General features: G+C 42.2%; 1 protein-coding gene across 1 annotated transcript in view; it reads right to left on the bottom strand.

The window, feature by feature from the left end:
* Window positions 1–2,575: 2,575 nt before the first annotated feature.
* The window catches only part of RPRD1B (regulation of nuclear pre-mRNA domain containing 1B), a gene marked incomplete at its 5' end in the record, with an annotated part of 17,711 nt that continues 4,377 nt past the window's right edge, over window positions 2,576–15,909 (bottom strand). Inside the window, 4 exons of the mRNA XM_029083663.1 lie at window positions 2,576–3,122; window positions 12,055–12,230; window positions 13,263–13,389; window positions 14,942–15,054. Coding sequence (XP_028939496.1) covers window positions 2,973–3,122; window positions 12,055–12,230; window positions 13,263–13,389; window positions 14,942–15,054 — 566 coding nt within the window. The remainder of the gene's footprint in view (window positions 3,123–12,054; window positions 12,231–13,262; window positions 13,390–14,941; window positions 15,055–15,909) is intronic.

Here is a 15,909-nt window from a genome sequence, read left to right as displayed (position 1 = left end):
TCACATCAGACTCCCTCCTACTCACACAAAGCTCCACATCGAACTTCTGCACGAAAGCAGTGCTAAATATAGTCCCTTTAATGGAGGTTTTGTAAACTGGTGTAAGAATGCCAGCAGCTTTGCAGACCAAGGCGTACGAAACAATTGCCCAGTCTGCCCAAAGAGACCGTTGCAGAGCAGTTGACTGAAGAACCCCTGAGCCCCCCACACCTCCAAGAGAACAAACCCCCAGTGAGATGTGAGGATCCCCCTCCTCGACAGCAGAGAGGCTCCGAGGATGCAGCGTGACAGATCCTGCTGGAACTGTAATTATTTACACCTCCTCCATTAACCAGAATTCATTTATAAATTAAGAAGCTCGTTCTCTGTACCTCGTGCCCCTCAAATCAGAGGTTACTGCAGGGGAGGGTCATTTATTTTCGCTCATTGCAGTGACGACCTGAGGAAGCTGCACATCGATTTGGCTTAGAAGCTGCCAGGCTGTTGATGTGACTCTCAAGCGACCCTCTGCACCTCTGTTCAGCATCCCTGCCTCCCACTTTAGAGGGAAAAACCCCAAACCAAAACCCACGGCGTGCCAGAACACCACCTGCATTGTGGGGAAAAAGAAAAAGTAAAAGCACTACTATTCAACGACACCCTCTTTATTCAAAAATAGATATCTATGAGACATTTCAGAATATACTGCTGTCACAAATGGCAGCCTATATGTCTAAATTAATTCCTAAATCAAGTCATTTACAGATTTAAGCTTTTGTTAAAAAAAAAAAGACACACCTTGGGGAAATCTTGTTTAACCTTGAGAGAACATCACCCAGTTCACTAGATGCCCTTTGCCCAAAAAGTAAAACAAATAAAATTAAAAACCACAAGACTTCATTTAAATTAAGCAAAATAAACCACACATATATATTTGGAAAAAAACCCAAAACATTTCAATTTAAAAAAAAAAAAAAAAAAGACATACAACTCTCACAGAAGATCTGCCCAAAACAAGAGCGTGAGATGGCAACACATTTGTCTACAGAGTTTTTTTATGACAGGTTTTGTGGATACACATTCAACCAATGGTCAAAATAATTATTGGTTAAAACAGCCGCGGGGTAACTCCACCAGCTGAGACACGAGAGAAATGAGCCTTTTGCTTTGGGTTTTCAAGGTTTGGTGGGGTTTTTTTTTTGCTTTTAATTTTTGGCAGAAGCAGAGAGGATGTACAGCACTTTATCTAAATCATGTTTGGACCATAAAAGGCTGCACAGTCATATCAATTCCTGGGAAGAACAGTTCTGCCACTGGAAAATCTCCTGGGAACTAAAGAGAAAACCACATTCCTTGGCTGGGCAGGAAGGGTGCAAGGAGCTTTTAAAACAGGACAAAATGAAGTGTCAGTAAGAAAAGGACGTGAGTTTCGTAACAACGTAATGACCAAAACCACCCACTGTATTATTTGTTTTAACTGAATAGGCTGCTGAATGCCCTGTGAAATAAATTAATGAGGATGCAGAACAAGCTTTGCATTTCTGTAGGGTTCCTCTCATGTCTTTGACAACAGCAGCTTAAGAGGCACAAACACAGCACATCACTTCAGCCAATTTCAGCCTCTGTGTTACCAAACCTATCTCGTCAGATCAAGTGTTTCCAGAAACCTAAAATGTTTCTTCGTGAGAGGTGCTAAATTTAAACAGAATTGTTATCCAAATTGGAATGGTCTTCAGTGATCAGAGTCCAGCTTGTTAGACCCAACACACAAACTGAAATGTATCTACATCCTCGGCAGCTAAAACATTAGCTAGCCACATCATGGAATTATGGAATTCAGAGTATATTAAATTTGCCTTTTTTTTTCTTTTTAAACTTGTCCCAATTATAAAAATCAACTCACAATAATCTGTGACACAAAATTAAGTACATCCTTCTAGTATCTACATGCATGGACATGGTACATGTGCATACAGGATATGTGCATATATGGGTCTATTTTCTATATAAATAAATATTTATACCACATTTAACTTCTGTGCATCAAGTAATTTCACTAAAGCTACAAAGAGAATTTGTAGAATAGTATTTTCAATGTAACCATCCTCAGAGCAGATCGCTGTGGTATCACCAGTTGCACACACCATCCCAACCTCCCAGTTCCCCTAAACCAAAGCTTCTGTGACCATCTAACTTCATATAACGAAGAGGAAAAATGTGGTATAAATCTAAGGCAGCTAGAACAAAATTTACTTCCACTCTCATTTAGGTAATATCCAGCTCTGCATTGCTCAGCAGAGTGTAAATTATGAAGCTCTCTCTAATTCACAAAGAAAAGCTGCTTATTTTTATTGCCTGGGGTGAATTTCAATTTACGTCCGTGCCAAATAGGAACTATTTTCATATCAGTCCCACAACAGTACGGGGAACTGTAGATTTCAGAAAAATCCTTCTCTGTACCATTGCTCAGCAGATGCCTCCTCCTGCCGCTGCGTGGTACGGTACCTGCACACACACACACCCCTGCCAAGCCCAGCAGCCACCCCCCTGCTCTCAGAGACGAGGTTCAGAAACCCAACTAAAACAGACAAGACTTATACAGAAATAATACAATATTTTTACAGAGAAAAATGTTATGTGGTCAACCTTTCTTTGAAAACGTTCCAGGTATGTATGTACATAATTCTCATGACTTTTGTGGGGGTAACAAGTGCTAAGAGCAAATAGCAACTAAAGAGTATGGAAAAATGAGAAAAGTTTGCCTATGAGGACTATCCCCGCGGCCTTGAGAGCTCACAAACACTCGCTCTTCTTCCTCCCCTCAACGTGAGCCAGTGCACCCAGAGAGAGGGCGAGCAGGAGCAGCCAAGAGGTTGAAAGCAGGGTCTGCAAGTTCCTTCCTACTGTAGATCTTGGAAGACTGGCTTTCCAGTCAACACCAGAGTCTTCTTACTTCTGCTGGTAATAATGGAAACTTGGGGACAGCATTTGTTCTAGTCTGTTGAAAACAGGTCACCAGCAGACGGCAGAGGTGCCAGACCTCCTGTGACATTGGGCAGCAGGGACAGATCTGGAAGGCTCTGGATGTGGGATTTCAGCTCCTTGCGGACCTGGGTTACCCGAGCAAGCTTCTGCTTATATTCCTGAGGGAAGAGACAAGAGAAGGGATGTTAAGCACAGGTTAATTAACAGTGCTTTTAGTTAAGCCAGGAGCGTTTTCCAGGTGAGGATTCTGTGAGAAGGTGGCAAGGATGTGAGGTGTGAGGATTCTCTGAGCAGCTGCTGGCATGACTGCGGACCCCGTCACCTGCGCCCAGGTTCTCAGCCTGTCCATGGGCTTTGGCATCCCCGAACCACTAACCCTGCCCTGTGTTACTTTAACACAAGTTCAGTGAAACGCCCCCAAACCTGCACCCACTGGGGCCTGGCAGAGCATTCAAGAGCCGTGTCATGACAGAGCTGCTCTATCCTGGTGTTCCTCCCCAGGCTGCTGACTCCCACCGCTGCCGGAGGAGGAACATGGACAGCGTTCCTCAGACACCGACACAGGTACACCAGAGGTATTGCTGTTACCATGCTGCTAAAGTGCTGGTTTTTTCAAGCTTGGTCAATTTTGAATATTTAGATAATCCAATATTCCCTTTCAAGTCATTACATCAAAACCAAGTTTTGGTTGTGAAACAGGGTCTCCTCTATGAGCTGTTAGACAACTCCTGTTAGCAACCACAGCAGCCGTACCACGAGACTGGCATGTTGGCAAACAACACAGAAATATGGGGATGATCACTAAACATCAGCCAGAGAAAGACACAACCACACTAGACTGAAAGCAAAACACAGACACTGAAATTTTCAGAATTTTATTACAAAGGGAGGAAAAGGGTAAGTTAAAAATCCCTGAAGAGGAAACTTGCAAGTAGTTTTTTCCACAAATGCAGTCTGGATTGAGCCCAGTAAGAAACATCTATCCAGCTTCAGAAATCTCCACATCTAAGAGACAAGAGGTAACAGTGACGGGTACTTCACAACGAGAGGACAGAGCAAGAGTTTGTACCCTGAAAATGAAAGAATGAACTGTACCTTGTGAAATTACGTTTAGAGGCCATTTAAAAGCAGAGCAACACATATCCAAGTTATCTAATACAGAAGCTCAATTAAAGACTGATGCTTATGTCATTTTCCAAGTTTTGTGATTCTAAACATTTATGTAACAGTCAGAAGAGACCTATTTAAGCAATAAAAGCCCAGCATCACATCATTTCTTTTGGAATGCACCACTTTACCCAACCACGCATGGCCTATTTTTTGTGGCATCTCCAGAATGCAGGAAACAATCAGCTTAAGAAAAATCACACACAGAATGGACTTCCATACAGCCAGTTGTAATATTAACTTACTTTTCATTTGTTAATTACTTGGCAAAGATAACAGTTTAACAGAGAAAATAATTTTATCTCTGAAGATCAAATAAAACTAGGGACACATTTAATCAGAAGGTCTTTCTGAAGAGTTTACAGCTGCAATCCAGTCTTTCTAACCTTCTCAATGATGGAAATTCTCTTCACGTTCTCCAAGTATCAAAGCAGAGCAGTTCCTGCAGGGTTACAAGCAACGAGTTTACACTGTGTGTTTCATTACTTGGAATTAGAATAGTGAGAGCAGCAGTCAGTTACAACAACTCGGAACACCCCTGCGCCTGGAATGGCTATATAAATATATTCCATAAATTTCCTGCCAGCACCAAATACGAATGTCCTTTAATGGCCTATTTCAAACGTAAATCCTTTTATGAGGTTCAGTGAGTTAACATACACCATAGCCAAACACTTCTGTTTATGTACATAGGATATATATTGGAATAATCAAGTTCAAACAAAGCTCTACCAGCTTCATAAACTGAAGTGCACTGTTTGCAAGCCCAGAGGAGAACAACAACAAACCAAACTCAGGGGAAGGTGCACCCATCCATTTAGGATTGTTTTGTGTCTTTAAGACAAGGAATCAGATCAAAATAAGAATGCAGCCCACTTCCCTCGTCATACCATTCTGAGAAACACTTAAACAGGGAAGTCATAAAAGTCACGTCATGAAGACAGAGAACAAAACCAGGAAAACACCCCAGAATACAGAACAAAAGCAGTTAAAGAGGAAAGCTGTGGAAGTCCTGCGCTCCGACACTTAGTGTCCTTCTCCAGGAGAACACGGAAGCCAGCGCTGGGGAAAGAGAGAGATGGTCAATGGAGTGCTCTGCTCATGGCTGCACAGCACAACGTGAGGCAGGGAGACACCAGAACACCACCTCCTGCACCTATGGGACACAGACAGCAAAAATACTCAGTGTATTATCATGTTCCAAATGCTCAGAGATCGGAAGTGGAAGAGGCTGGATTCAGAGACTGCTTTTTGCTACCCTCAAAAGATTGTCTTAAAAAACCAAAACAAAACAAAAAAACCCCACAATACCAAAACCCCATAATTCAGGACATTGTCAGGGGGTGATGAACATCAAGCCAGGAAAGAAAGGGCAGCGCTTTCTCGAGAATGCCAAACTGATAAGAGTGAATATCGGCAGATTATTTTTTTCTGCAGTAATTCTTATAAAGATAGGGAAGAAATCAGGAAGGGCAAGGCAGCTGGCAAGTCCTGCAAGTTTGATAAATGGGCATAAGGTGCAAACTCCAAGCATAAGCCAAGAAAATACCTCAAATACTGCTTGAACTGACAAGATCCATGCACAAGAATTCTGTAAAAACGGGTACGATGCAACATCTGCCTCCACGGGAAGAATAATGTCCTGCCACCTCCAGGGCAAAGCTGCCAAGAGGACCAGGAGCGCTACTTCTAGTGGACAGTAGGGACTGGGACACTACGGTTCTTTAGCTAAGACTGTTTGTGTGACTATTACAATTGTATTAGATCCAAACATTAAAAATTTCTTACCAAACAACAGTTCTTTCTAGAGCTATTTAGGGGAGTGCAAATCTTTCCAATGCCTTGCTTGATAGCCCAGCTCTGAGAAAAGAGGGGGACAAGTTCAGAACCACTAAGATGTATGAAACTACTTCTGCTCTGGTTCTTATGCTATGGCAAACATACAGACTTGGGAGCAATCCCTCTACACATCAACAGCAGCAATCTGTTCCCAGATTTACAATTAACAGCTTCAAATGTTTAGGAAAATATTGCTCTTAACATATCCCCATTTTTAGGGGTACTGTACACTGAGATCTACATGGAGTACTGAGCTATCACAAATACCTTCTCAATTTGAACAGAGACTTTAGCACATATATGATGACAAAGAAAATCAAGTCACCTTGAGAACCACATCTGTTCAATTCCAAGTAATTCGACCTTACTAGCAGGTGAATGCAGGCATTAACCAGCACACACAGGAGTTCTGTTAAAGCAGTGAGGCCCAAATCCTCTCTGTTGAGAGAGAGAAAGAAAAATACTCACAAGAAAAAGGCAGCAACAGCCCCAAAACCATTAAAAGCTCTGGCTCAGGAAAGCACCACTAAACTCAGGAATGTAAATGAGGAAATGATGTTCTAAAGGAGCAATCCAGGAACCAAGATTTCCTAGAAGAAATTAATACTTGCTGGACACATTTGATACACAACACAGACTACACTAGAGAACTGTCTCCTGCACGCTTAACACTTTCCATCTGCTCCAGGACCACAACGTTGTGCTGACTCGTGGCAGAGCTGTAAAGGACTCAGAGACAGGATGCCAGAGCTGGGTCAGGGAGTGCTGACCGCGCCTGGCAGGCACAAACACCAAGGACAAGGCCAGGATCTAAAGAGAGGGTGCCAAAGCCAGAGCCTGGAGGCAGCGCCTCACTCCTGCTGCTCCTAGAGGCAGAGAACTCTGAAGTCTGGCTGCAAGGTGGAAGAAGCACCTACCAGGGAGACGTAACCCTTCGTATGAAGCACAGGGAACGCTGATTTGTATTTGCCATTGGAACTGTTCAGGAACAGGCACAAGCAGGGCCATGCAACCCCTGACCAGGCCCGGGAGCTTCTCCTGTTCCACAGGCTGAGCTGTGGCCATAACCTGCGAGGCAGGACCCTGGAAGCCAGGTTTTGCGAGAGCACACCTTTCACGTTGCCTGTGACACACTTTGAAGCCACATCTTGCAGATTTTTGCAGAAGGTCCCTCCATTCTATAAAACTGAAAAAATATGAAGTGCACTTAAAAGAAACCGCTGCTTTCTGAGGTCTTAGTTTGTACTCCATGTGTCTTGCTAATTGCCTCGCTGCATAGCAGGCTTTCATTAAGATTAATAGTATTTGGATGCCATTTGCTTTTTTTAGACAAAATAATGAGATCTTTGCTGTAAGCAGGAGTTTCAAGATGATACAGAAAAAACTGGCGCTGTGCCACACGAATGCTTTTGCTAATCAACATTCCCTTTCAGTATGCAGCATTCTGCATCCACGGTGGCCAAGTGAATTAGACACTTAGTCCTTGAAACAAATGTAAAATCAGAATTAAACACCACTGGATGAATCTGACATAAGTGTGTCCTTCAGAAGAAGCCTTGCTTGAACATTATCAAACTGACTGTAATCGACATGACAGGAAATTCATCCTGAGGACTGCTGCACGGCTTGGTTCACCTTGCCGAGTTCCACAGCACAGACTTCATTTCATTTTAGCTTAGAATTTGCACTGGACTCTTCCATTCCTGTGCTGGATCAAGCAGTAACATGCTGTAAGTCATCACAGCAATTGCATCTACTGAAAAACATTTAGTTAAGCATTAATGAGAATTTAGAAAGTGAAGAGGAAGAGCAGCCAGTCAGTCTCAGTTTTGATGTGCTGCAGCTTGAGCCAGATGCACGAAAGCAAAAAACCACAGAGGTCAGGGAAAATATGCACGAGAGGCTGGGCAGAAATTGGAAGAGGGCACAGAGTGAAGGGAGAGGTTTGACAGCAGCTTTTATATGGTCACGTAAAACCTCTATTTAACAATATTAAATATACACCACTAACACAGCAGGTTGATTAGGTATTCCTCAGCTTTTGCTGCTTGCTACTTAACCTATGTTTAAAACATTCTTGTTAAAACATGCTAGAATAAGAATGTCACAATGACAGCATATTTATAAGAAACGACCAACACGAAGGGTGTTGAGAGAAAATTACCAAAAATTAAGAACTTTAGAAAGAAAGGAGAGACAAGTTCCTGCTCAGTGAGTATGTGAACAGCACACAAGCCCTTGTCTTACATCCTGACACAACACTCAGACACAGCACACCAAGATTAGAACACTAAGGGGTTTTTTGTTTGTTGGTTTTGGGGTTTCACCCCTCTCAGTTGTTCTTTATTATCTAAGAAAGGATGGATTATTATTAATCAGTATTTCCAGTACATATGTACACCCAGAGGTAATTTGTTACTTAGCTTTTAAAGAAGCCTACCATTTGATTTCAGTTTCATGCTCAAGAAAAGCTCCACACAGAAGATGCCCAGTTTGCAGGCTACATAAATGCTCACTCCACCTCTGCCAGGCTGGTCCCCCTGGCCTTTCCAAAAGCAGTTCAAAATTCCCCTTCTCCAACGTCAAGTGAGCCAAGCGTATCAGCATTTTCCTCCTGCCTTCAAACCCACCTCCTTCCACATGCTCTCAAGTGTCACACTTGAATAAGCCTAGTTTTAAAACCATATTCCACCCTGTATTCCATACTGTACAAGCATAAATCAATCTTCTCCACATGAGAGCGGAAGGCACTGCTCAGTGTGCTGAGCACAATTACCAACAGTGCAACTGGCAGGACTGGGGGGGAACAGCCTTCTCCAAATCAGTCACAATCCCCCAAACCTCATAGAAAACAAATTTAAAGAGTTTGTTCACAAAACAGACATTAATTTGCCTTGTAAAGAAACCCTTCAGTCCTAGAAATAAAAGCAGTTTTGGTCAAAAGAAGAGAGCTGCCAAACATTCACACAAAAATCAGGAGAGAAAAGAAGCTTTGGTCCAGCTGCCTTCGCTCTGCAGCTGGTCGCGAGGTAAAGGAATTCTCCCTTCCCCTTCTGAGTAATTTTAGACTACAGTCAAATTATCACAATCTCTGTCCCACCCCTCAATAAATCCTAATAATTACACTTTCAGTTACTTCAATTGCTACCCTAAAAGCAGCCTTTGTCTGTATGTTATGATCTTCAGGCTCTGTGCCAGCTTTCTCCCTTCAAACCACCAGTCCTCCTCAGCACCACGTTCTTTCAATCCCTACTCAGGCCAATCTATCACTACTGAAATATAATTCATTGTCCAGAGCCACCTTTCTCAGGATATTGTTCCTTAATTAAACAGCTTTTCTGCAACTGATGACAAGAGCTCTGTGTCACAGGGTTTTGACAGGGCAAAGCATTTTGAGCGTTAGCCCACTAGACATAAATACACGGAGTTTCTGTATATGTTTTGAGAATTTGCTGTGTTCCACGAGGGAGAGTATTAATAGGATTAGCAAACAACTGCAGCTCTTTAGACTGCAAAAGCTGCTTTTCAAAAGATGTACGTTAGCTACTTTCATTGCTATCACAGTGAAAGACTTTGTGAGTAAATAAAATACAAAAAATACCCAGACTGATTTGCAAATCATTTTAAGATATGGAAATGTCTGAAGAGCCCTGAGTCATACTACTATCAGAAACCCCTTTTCCCAACAAACAGCCTTGGCTAGATTAGGATAGTGAAGTAAACAATCCATCTTCCATCTGAAAATGCCATCTCATCTGAGCTCAGGAAACTTACTTCACGAGAGAATAAACTTACAGTCAATAGTACCAAAGATTCTGGAAAAGATACCTGGAGAGGGTGAAGCACACAATGAGACCATACACAGAATCAGATTGGTTTGAGTTATTTTCTTATTTCAGTCTTTGCGTGAGGAAATTTTTAATACATTCGTAATTGCTACAAGGATTTCAGATCCTTCTATTAAAATGCTTATTAGCACTACAAAGAAAAATCCCGGCTTGTCAATGACGTTGCTGTGAGAACATCAAAGACTCAAACCCGATAAGCAGATAGGGCCTGTCGTATCTGTAACCAACATCTCCCACCATTTATTAACCAGAGAACAACTGGAGAACAATGGAACGCTTTCATCAGCGACATCCCTCGGCTCAGATCTGAGATCTGACATGAGCACCAGTTGTGCCTTCATGTTAAGTATTAGTGGCACTTCCTGCAACTCATTCTAGACTTCTACAGTACTAAGGCCACCTTGTTTTGGCAGAATGACAACGATGCTAACCTAAACGGATACTTAATAAGATCCAGACATTTAATAAGAGCATTCTTTAGTTCCCAACATATTACAGATTGTGTTTACACTTAACAGTGGGCAAGCAACCTGTCCTGCTGCCATCAGCAGGATTATTCCTACTGACAAAGTAGCTCAGCCAGTAAACCACTTAATTTTCAGGATTATATTTCTGCCCCTGACAGAGTTACAATTTTCATGTAATATTCCTTACCAAAAGGGTATTTTCCAAAACAAAAAACAACACAATTGTCACAACATCTCAGCTAGTGCACTAGAAATTTTAATTTAATGTTGACCTTATGAATTTCTTAATTTCACACTCTCAAAGTGACTCAAATTTATGGATTGTTCTGGGCTTTTTAAAACATTGCAGCATTTTGCCACCTATTTCTTGCTTTTCTTGAAAAAAGTAAACAGCAATATTCTATCATTTATATATTTATCTGTATACACACACATATCCGTGTTGGTACTAGACAGGTATCCTTCTTTCAGGAAGGGAAAAAAACACCTGACCCAAGACTTCCACTAGTATTCAGCAAATAAATCAGGTGCCAAACAGGACTCGGTTCTACAGCATCATTCATATCTGTGTCTGAAAGTGCCTTCTAATGACTCAGTCATAAGACAGATGCTGTGCCTGAAGAAATTCAAGCTAAACAAGAAAACAGAGTTATTAACCATCCACTCTAATACTGAATGCAGAATCAGCCCTTGTCAGGCTGATTTGGAAAAAATGTTGCCCTGGAAAAGCAACATGTTCACAGTCACAAGACATTGAGAAACTCTAATATAAACACACAGGACAAAGCAAACATCCAAAATGAAATTCACCTCAGAACAGTGTTGCCTAGCTGTCAGAGGATTAGGTTTGTCGTGCCAGTAAACAGAGCGGGCAGTTGCTACAGCACAGTCTCCTTCCAGCAGATTTTGTCCTCTACAGCACCTCGTGTCCCACCCAGCAGCAGCTGTTCATAACAACCAGCAGCCGACAGCGTAGAGGAAGCCCTTAATGTGCTGCCAAGGGGCAGTTCAGCAGATGGCAGAGTGACATACAACCACAATCATTAATTAAACTTCCACACTAGTCCCAGGTTGCAGCGCTGAAAGAACTTCCCCCAAGAAAGAACATCTCAGATAAAAGGCTGGCTGCTGCAGCCCCTGCCCGGGCTCTGGGGTGCGCAGCTGGCGCTCAGGTCCAGCCCCAACAGCCCCATTTTACAGTGTCCTGCCCTCCCTGCTCAAGGGAGCTACTGCAGGAAATGCAAGTCCTTGTCGTTCAGGATCAGCCCAATTTACACTCCATCACCAAAGTGGCAGGTCAGAGTGGCTGCTAAAGGATGGATACCAGAAGATTTTCTTTAAACTGCATCCCCTTATCAAGTCAGGTCTGGGAAGGCAGATGAGGGGCACTCACCCATAAGGAAAAGAATTAAAAAAAAAAAAAAAACCCAAACAAAAAACCCCAGCTAATTAGGGCAAAGGAAGGTTGACTTTTTAGAAACAGAGATTTCACAAAAAACAGTAAATGTGAAGAAATTTTGTTAGACAAGCCTATTTTTCTCTAAGTAATGTGGAGTTCTGGGCCTTCCATGTATTAAAATGTACCAGACTGAACATCAGAACAGATTTGTCTTCTCCAGACTTTTTATGGTGTTTTCTTACCCATTTTACTCCAAATGTAAAAATAACACCTAGAACCAACACCCTGGAGAGAAACACCTAGACTAGGGCTCAAGTGGGAGCGTTTGGTGAGATAACTGGCTAACGGCACCGGTGTCACCAGTACTCACTTCTAGCTTCTTCTCCTTCTCTGTCAAGACATCCTTCTGATTCTGGGTGTACTCGATCAGCATGCGTGCCAGCTGGCGCCGGTCCTCCAGCTCCGCCGCCAGCCGCCCGTTGTACTCTGCCAGTAACAGGCACGCTTCGTCCACGGTCTTCGAAAGACGCTCGGCTGCCTCTTTGTCTACGTGCAAAAGCGTTGGGTAATTTAGAAGATCAAGTTCAAAACATTCTGTCTTTGACAGAAGGGCTACAACAATTCACCAGGCACACGCACAATAACATCTCATTCATAAATACACTTCTGGCTTGACAGGAAAATAAGAGATCTTATCACAGGGAATACAAAGGAAACGGGCAGGACTAACAACCCCAGAACGGTGGGTTTAGACACTGACATGACTGACAGCATTCTGTCCTTGCAGAGATGGCAGTGACTGGGCTGGGGGATAGGAATCTATGAAGTTAGGCTCTATAAACAGGTTAATTAAGCTAAAAGTTTAGTCTGTACTACAGAATTCAGTTAAACAAATCGGGTGGTTTTCACATTTTAAACATGGTGTGCACTTTTTAATCCCTCTTTTCTCTGAATAACTCCTCATCTATCAATCCAAGCAAACGTCAGAGTTGAACTCTGGACTTCACAATTGGACTCTGTAAGTGCATTATAAAGGACTAAATAAGTGAGTTTACAATGAGTTCTAAATTAAAACTACTTCCAGGAACAAGAGCCAAATCAGTTCAACCTTTAAATGCTTCTATTAAGATGACTTTTCAAATACAATTGCACAAGTTTGTTTAAACAAAGGCTGATGGACTAATGGGGGTAGTGAGTTTCCTTTTCTGCAGCAATCAAGGAGTATTTGTGTAGTCAGCACAGTCTGATAACACTAAAAAAATATCTAAGTCAAGATGTTCAAAATCAAACACACCCATTTGAGAACTCTGGCCCTATTTTCTTCACGCTCTTGCAAAATGCTGCTGATGCTCTCCAAGTACAAAAGCCTTGGTCCAAGCAAAAAAAATGGAAGAAGCTATGAAGTTCCATCTTCAATTCTGCTTCAGAGAATTGCTATCTGTTAATTACCCAAGAGCTACAAAAAAGGGCACAAAAGCAGGAATTCACTCCACCATACCTTGTGATTATTTAAAGAAAAGACCCTTTGATTTCTAAGTTATTCTTTGTCCCATGTTCACTCATCTTCCAGTTTCATACCTGTAATTTTCTCCAGTAATGAAACATCTTGAACTTCCTGAGGCAGGGAGGCAATTTTTTGTCTCACTGTTGCATCTCCTGATGCTGCATTTTCCAGGTCTTGTAGGGCTTTGATCAAATCCTCAGTCTACAAGACAATTAGCTAACATTAAAACCAGGTAACTTCACAGGCCATTTCCTGTGGATGTGGCCACTGCATCTGAGGTCACCACCTTTGAAAACAACCATTTTCTGGGTATTTTCTTCAAGTAACTTTTAAACAATTGCTTCCCAGCACAGGGAATATTCACTAAGTTTACAACATCCCAGTGTTCAGGAACTTGCGCATAATCACGGCAGGATCATAGTTTTCAAGACACTGCAGTGGAAAACTTCTCATTCCAATTAACAGAAATGATCATTTGAGACAAAGCTCGTACCACACCAGTACCAGAAAAAGCAAACTTTATATTGTCCTGATTTTGGAAAGCCACTGCTGTCCTCACTTAGCTCAACTGTCTCTTTGGCAGCAAACTGCAATCTGCATTTAAACTGGATCCCACTGGATCCCCAACAACTTCATCTCTCAGCTGGTTTCAGTGTGTTGAGGAAAAATATGTCAGTTTAAATGAATACACTCAAAATATATCCTAGCTTAGAAAGGACACGGATGAGGACAGCCTTAGGAGCACCTCCCCTGACACACCTTATTTCCTCCTGGCTCAAAAAAAACAAAAAAGGGAGGAAGAAAGGCTCCCTGAACAGGAATAAAAGAATTGCTGTTTCTTTGTTTAAAAAAACCCAAAAGTTTTAATGGGAGGTTTGTGAAACTGGAACACTAGCCCTGTAAACAACACCACTGATGTTTAAACTACATTTCAATTGTTTGAAAACTAATAAAAACAGTGAAAAATTTTAAATATTTTTAATCTGAAAAATAACAAAGCTCATTACCTAATATTTACTACCTCTTTGCAAACTGCTAATGATTTCCAACAGTAACAAACACAATGCTTATCATCAAGAGAAATCAGAAGCTGCAAGGCATCTGGAAGTAAAACCAACAAAAATCTCTCATTTATTTCCCTGAGAACTGTTATTTATTTTTATTTTTCAATGTTTAAAGTCTACCAGCTGGACAGTATATTTTTTAATCCTTTTCAAATAGACAATTGTTTCACATATGTTCATTTTGCAGCCTTAAATGGTCAGAATGACCCTCTATCTCATTCCTACCATTTCCACGCCACTAACATGTCAGCCTCAAAGTCCTCAGAACTGCTTTTCCTAACCAACTCCATACAAATCCATCAAAGGTTGAGCTTTTTAATAGCTCATGGAGAGAGATGTCCTACAAAAAAAACCCAAACAAACCTAAGTTTTAACTGTGCTACAACTTTGCATTTGAGAGACTACACACTGATCTTGGAAAGAATTTAAAACATGGTCTCCTCTTCTCGCAGTGCTCCGACACTCTTTACTGTGGGTACTACTCACACCTTGGTTTAGACGACCTGAAATCACTCAGAAGTGGTGCTTCAGCATGAGAAAAGAACCTGTTCCATTCCACATGGACTTCCCAACCCCCGGTGGAATGTCTCCATCAAAAGCATTTCACTTGTTGGCAGCTCCACCTTGTGGCTGCACCCCACAGGAGGTGGCTTTTGGAACCTCTCCCCTTCCCAACCTGCCCCACATACCAGCAGCGGCCCAGCACTGGGGTCTTGGGGTGAGTAGCTCCCAGGGTAATCATCATCTTCCTCCTCTTGGATTTGCTGAAAAGTCCGCTTTAAAGACTTCTTCTCCTCTGCAACTAAAGACACATACAAGCAACTCATTTGGATGCCAGATCTGCCCACCACAACCATCTCTCTGCTTCAAAAAAAGTCCTACCAGATGCTCTGATGATTAAGCTCTCTAAAGAGAGGGATGACCACAGCTGGACTCTAACACTGGCATCACATTCCAAATACTCAAACGGAAAACAGCAATAAAAGGTTGGTTTTGCCCGCGTGTCTCTGTACCCACCAGTGCAAGGACACAGCCTTTGCATCAGCAGTGTGCACTGTACACATTGATGCCTCCTACACTGAGAGTAGGAAAGGCAAGTAAACGTCCTGCTTCTCGATAAATGGCAGGTCTTCAGCACTGCACAGATTCTCTGCTGAATACCACGTAGGCAGGTAAGGATTTCTACCAGCAGAAATGAAGCACTGATGCCAGGATACACACGGACAGAAACATTTCAAGTTATCTTTTTGCACCAAGCATATGCTCAGCTGTGGTCCCACAATCAACTAAGTAACTGCTGGTGATTCAACCTCCCACTCTTCCATCGAAATAAAGACTTCAGGACAGCTCTGTGAAACTACAGCTCTAAGATGTGACAGCAACAACAGCGATGGGGAGAGCACAAACCCACCTCCGAGCAGGTTAACCTACCACACTTCAGAAAAAAGGGTTCCACAGAGCAAGACAGTGCTGGTTAAATGAACCTCAGCTTGAAAGGGAAGAGACAGACCATTTAATGAGTCAGAAGTCTTAATGCAGCCTTTGATCCAGTCACAGAGCCTTCAGAAGAAGACAGATCACTCTTCAGATTTGCCACCAAAATTAATAAGAGCCAGGGTCGTTTGTAAGAAAGCTTTGGACAGGATCTTGAGAACAT

Source organism: Antrostomus carolinensis, unplaced genomic scaffold (genome assembly GCF_000700745.2).
Source record: "Antrostomus carolinensis isolate BGI_N321 unplaced genomic scaffold, ASM70074v2 scaffold11382, whole genome shotgun sequence".
In the NCBI taxonomy this organism is placed as follows: Eukaryota; Metazoa; Chordata; class Aves; order Caprimulgiformes; family Caprimulgidae; genus Antrostomus; species Antrostomus carolinensis.
This window is presented reverse-complemented; position numbering and strand designations above follow the sequence as displayed.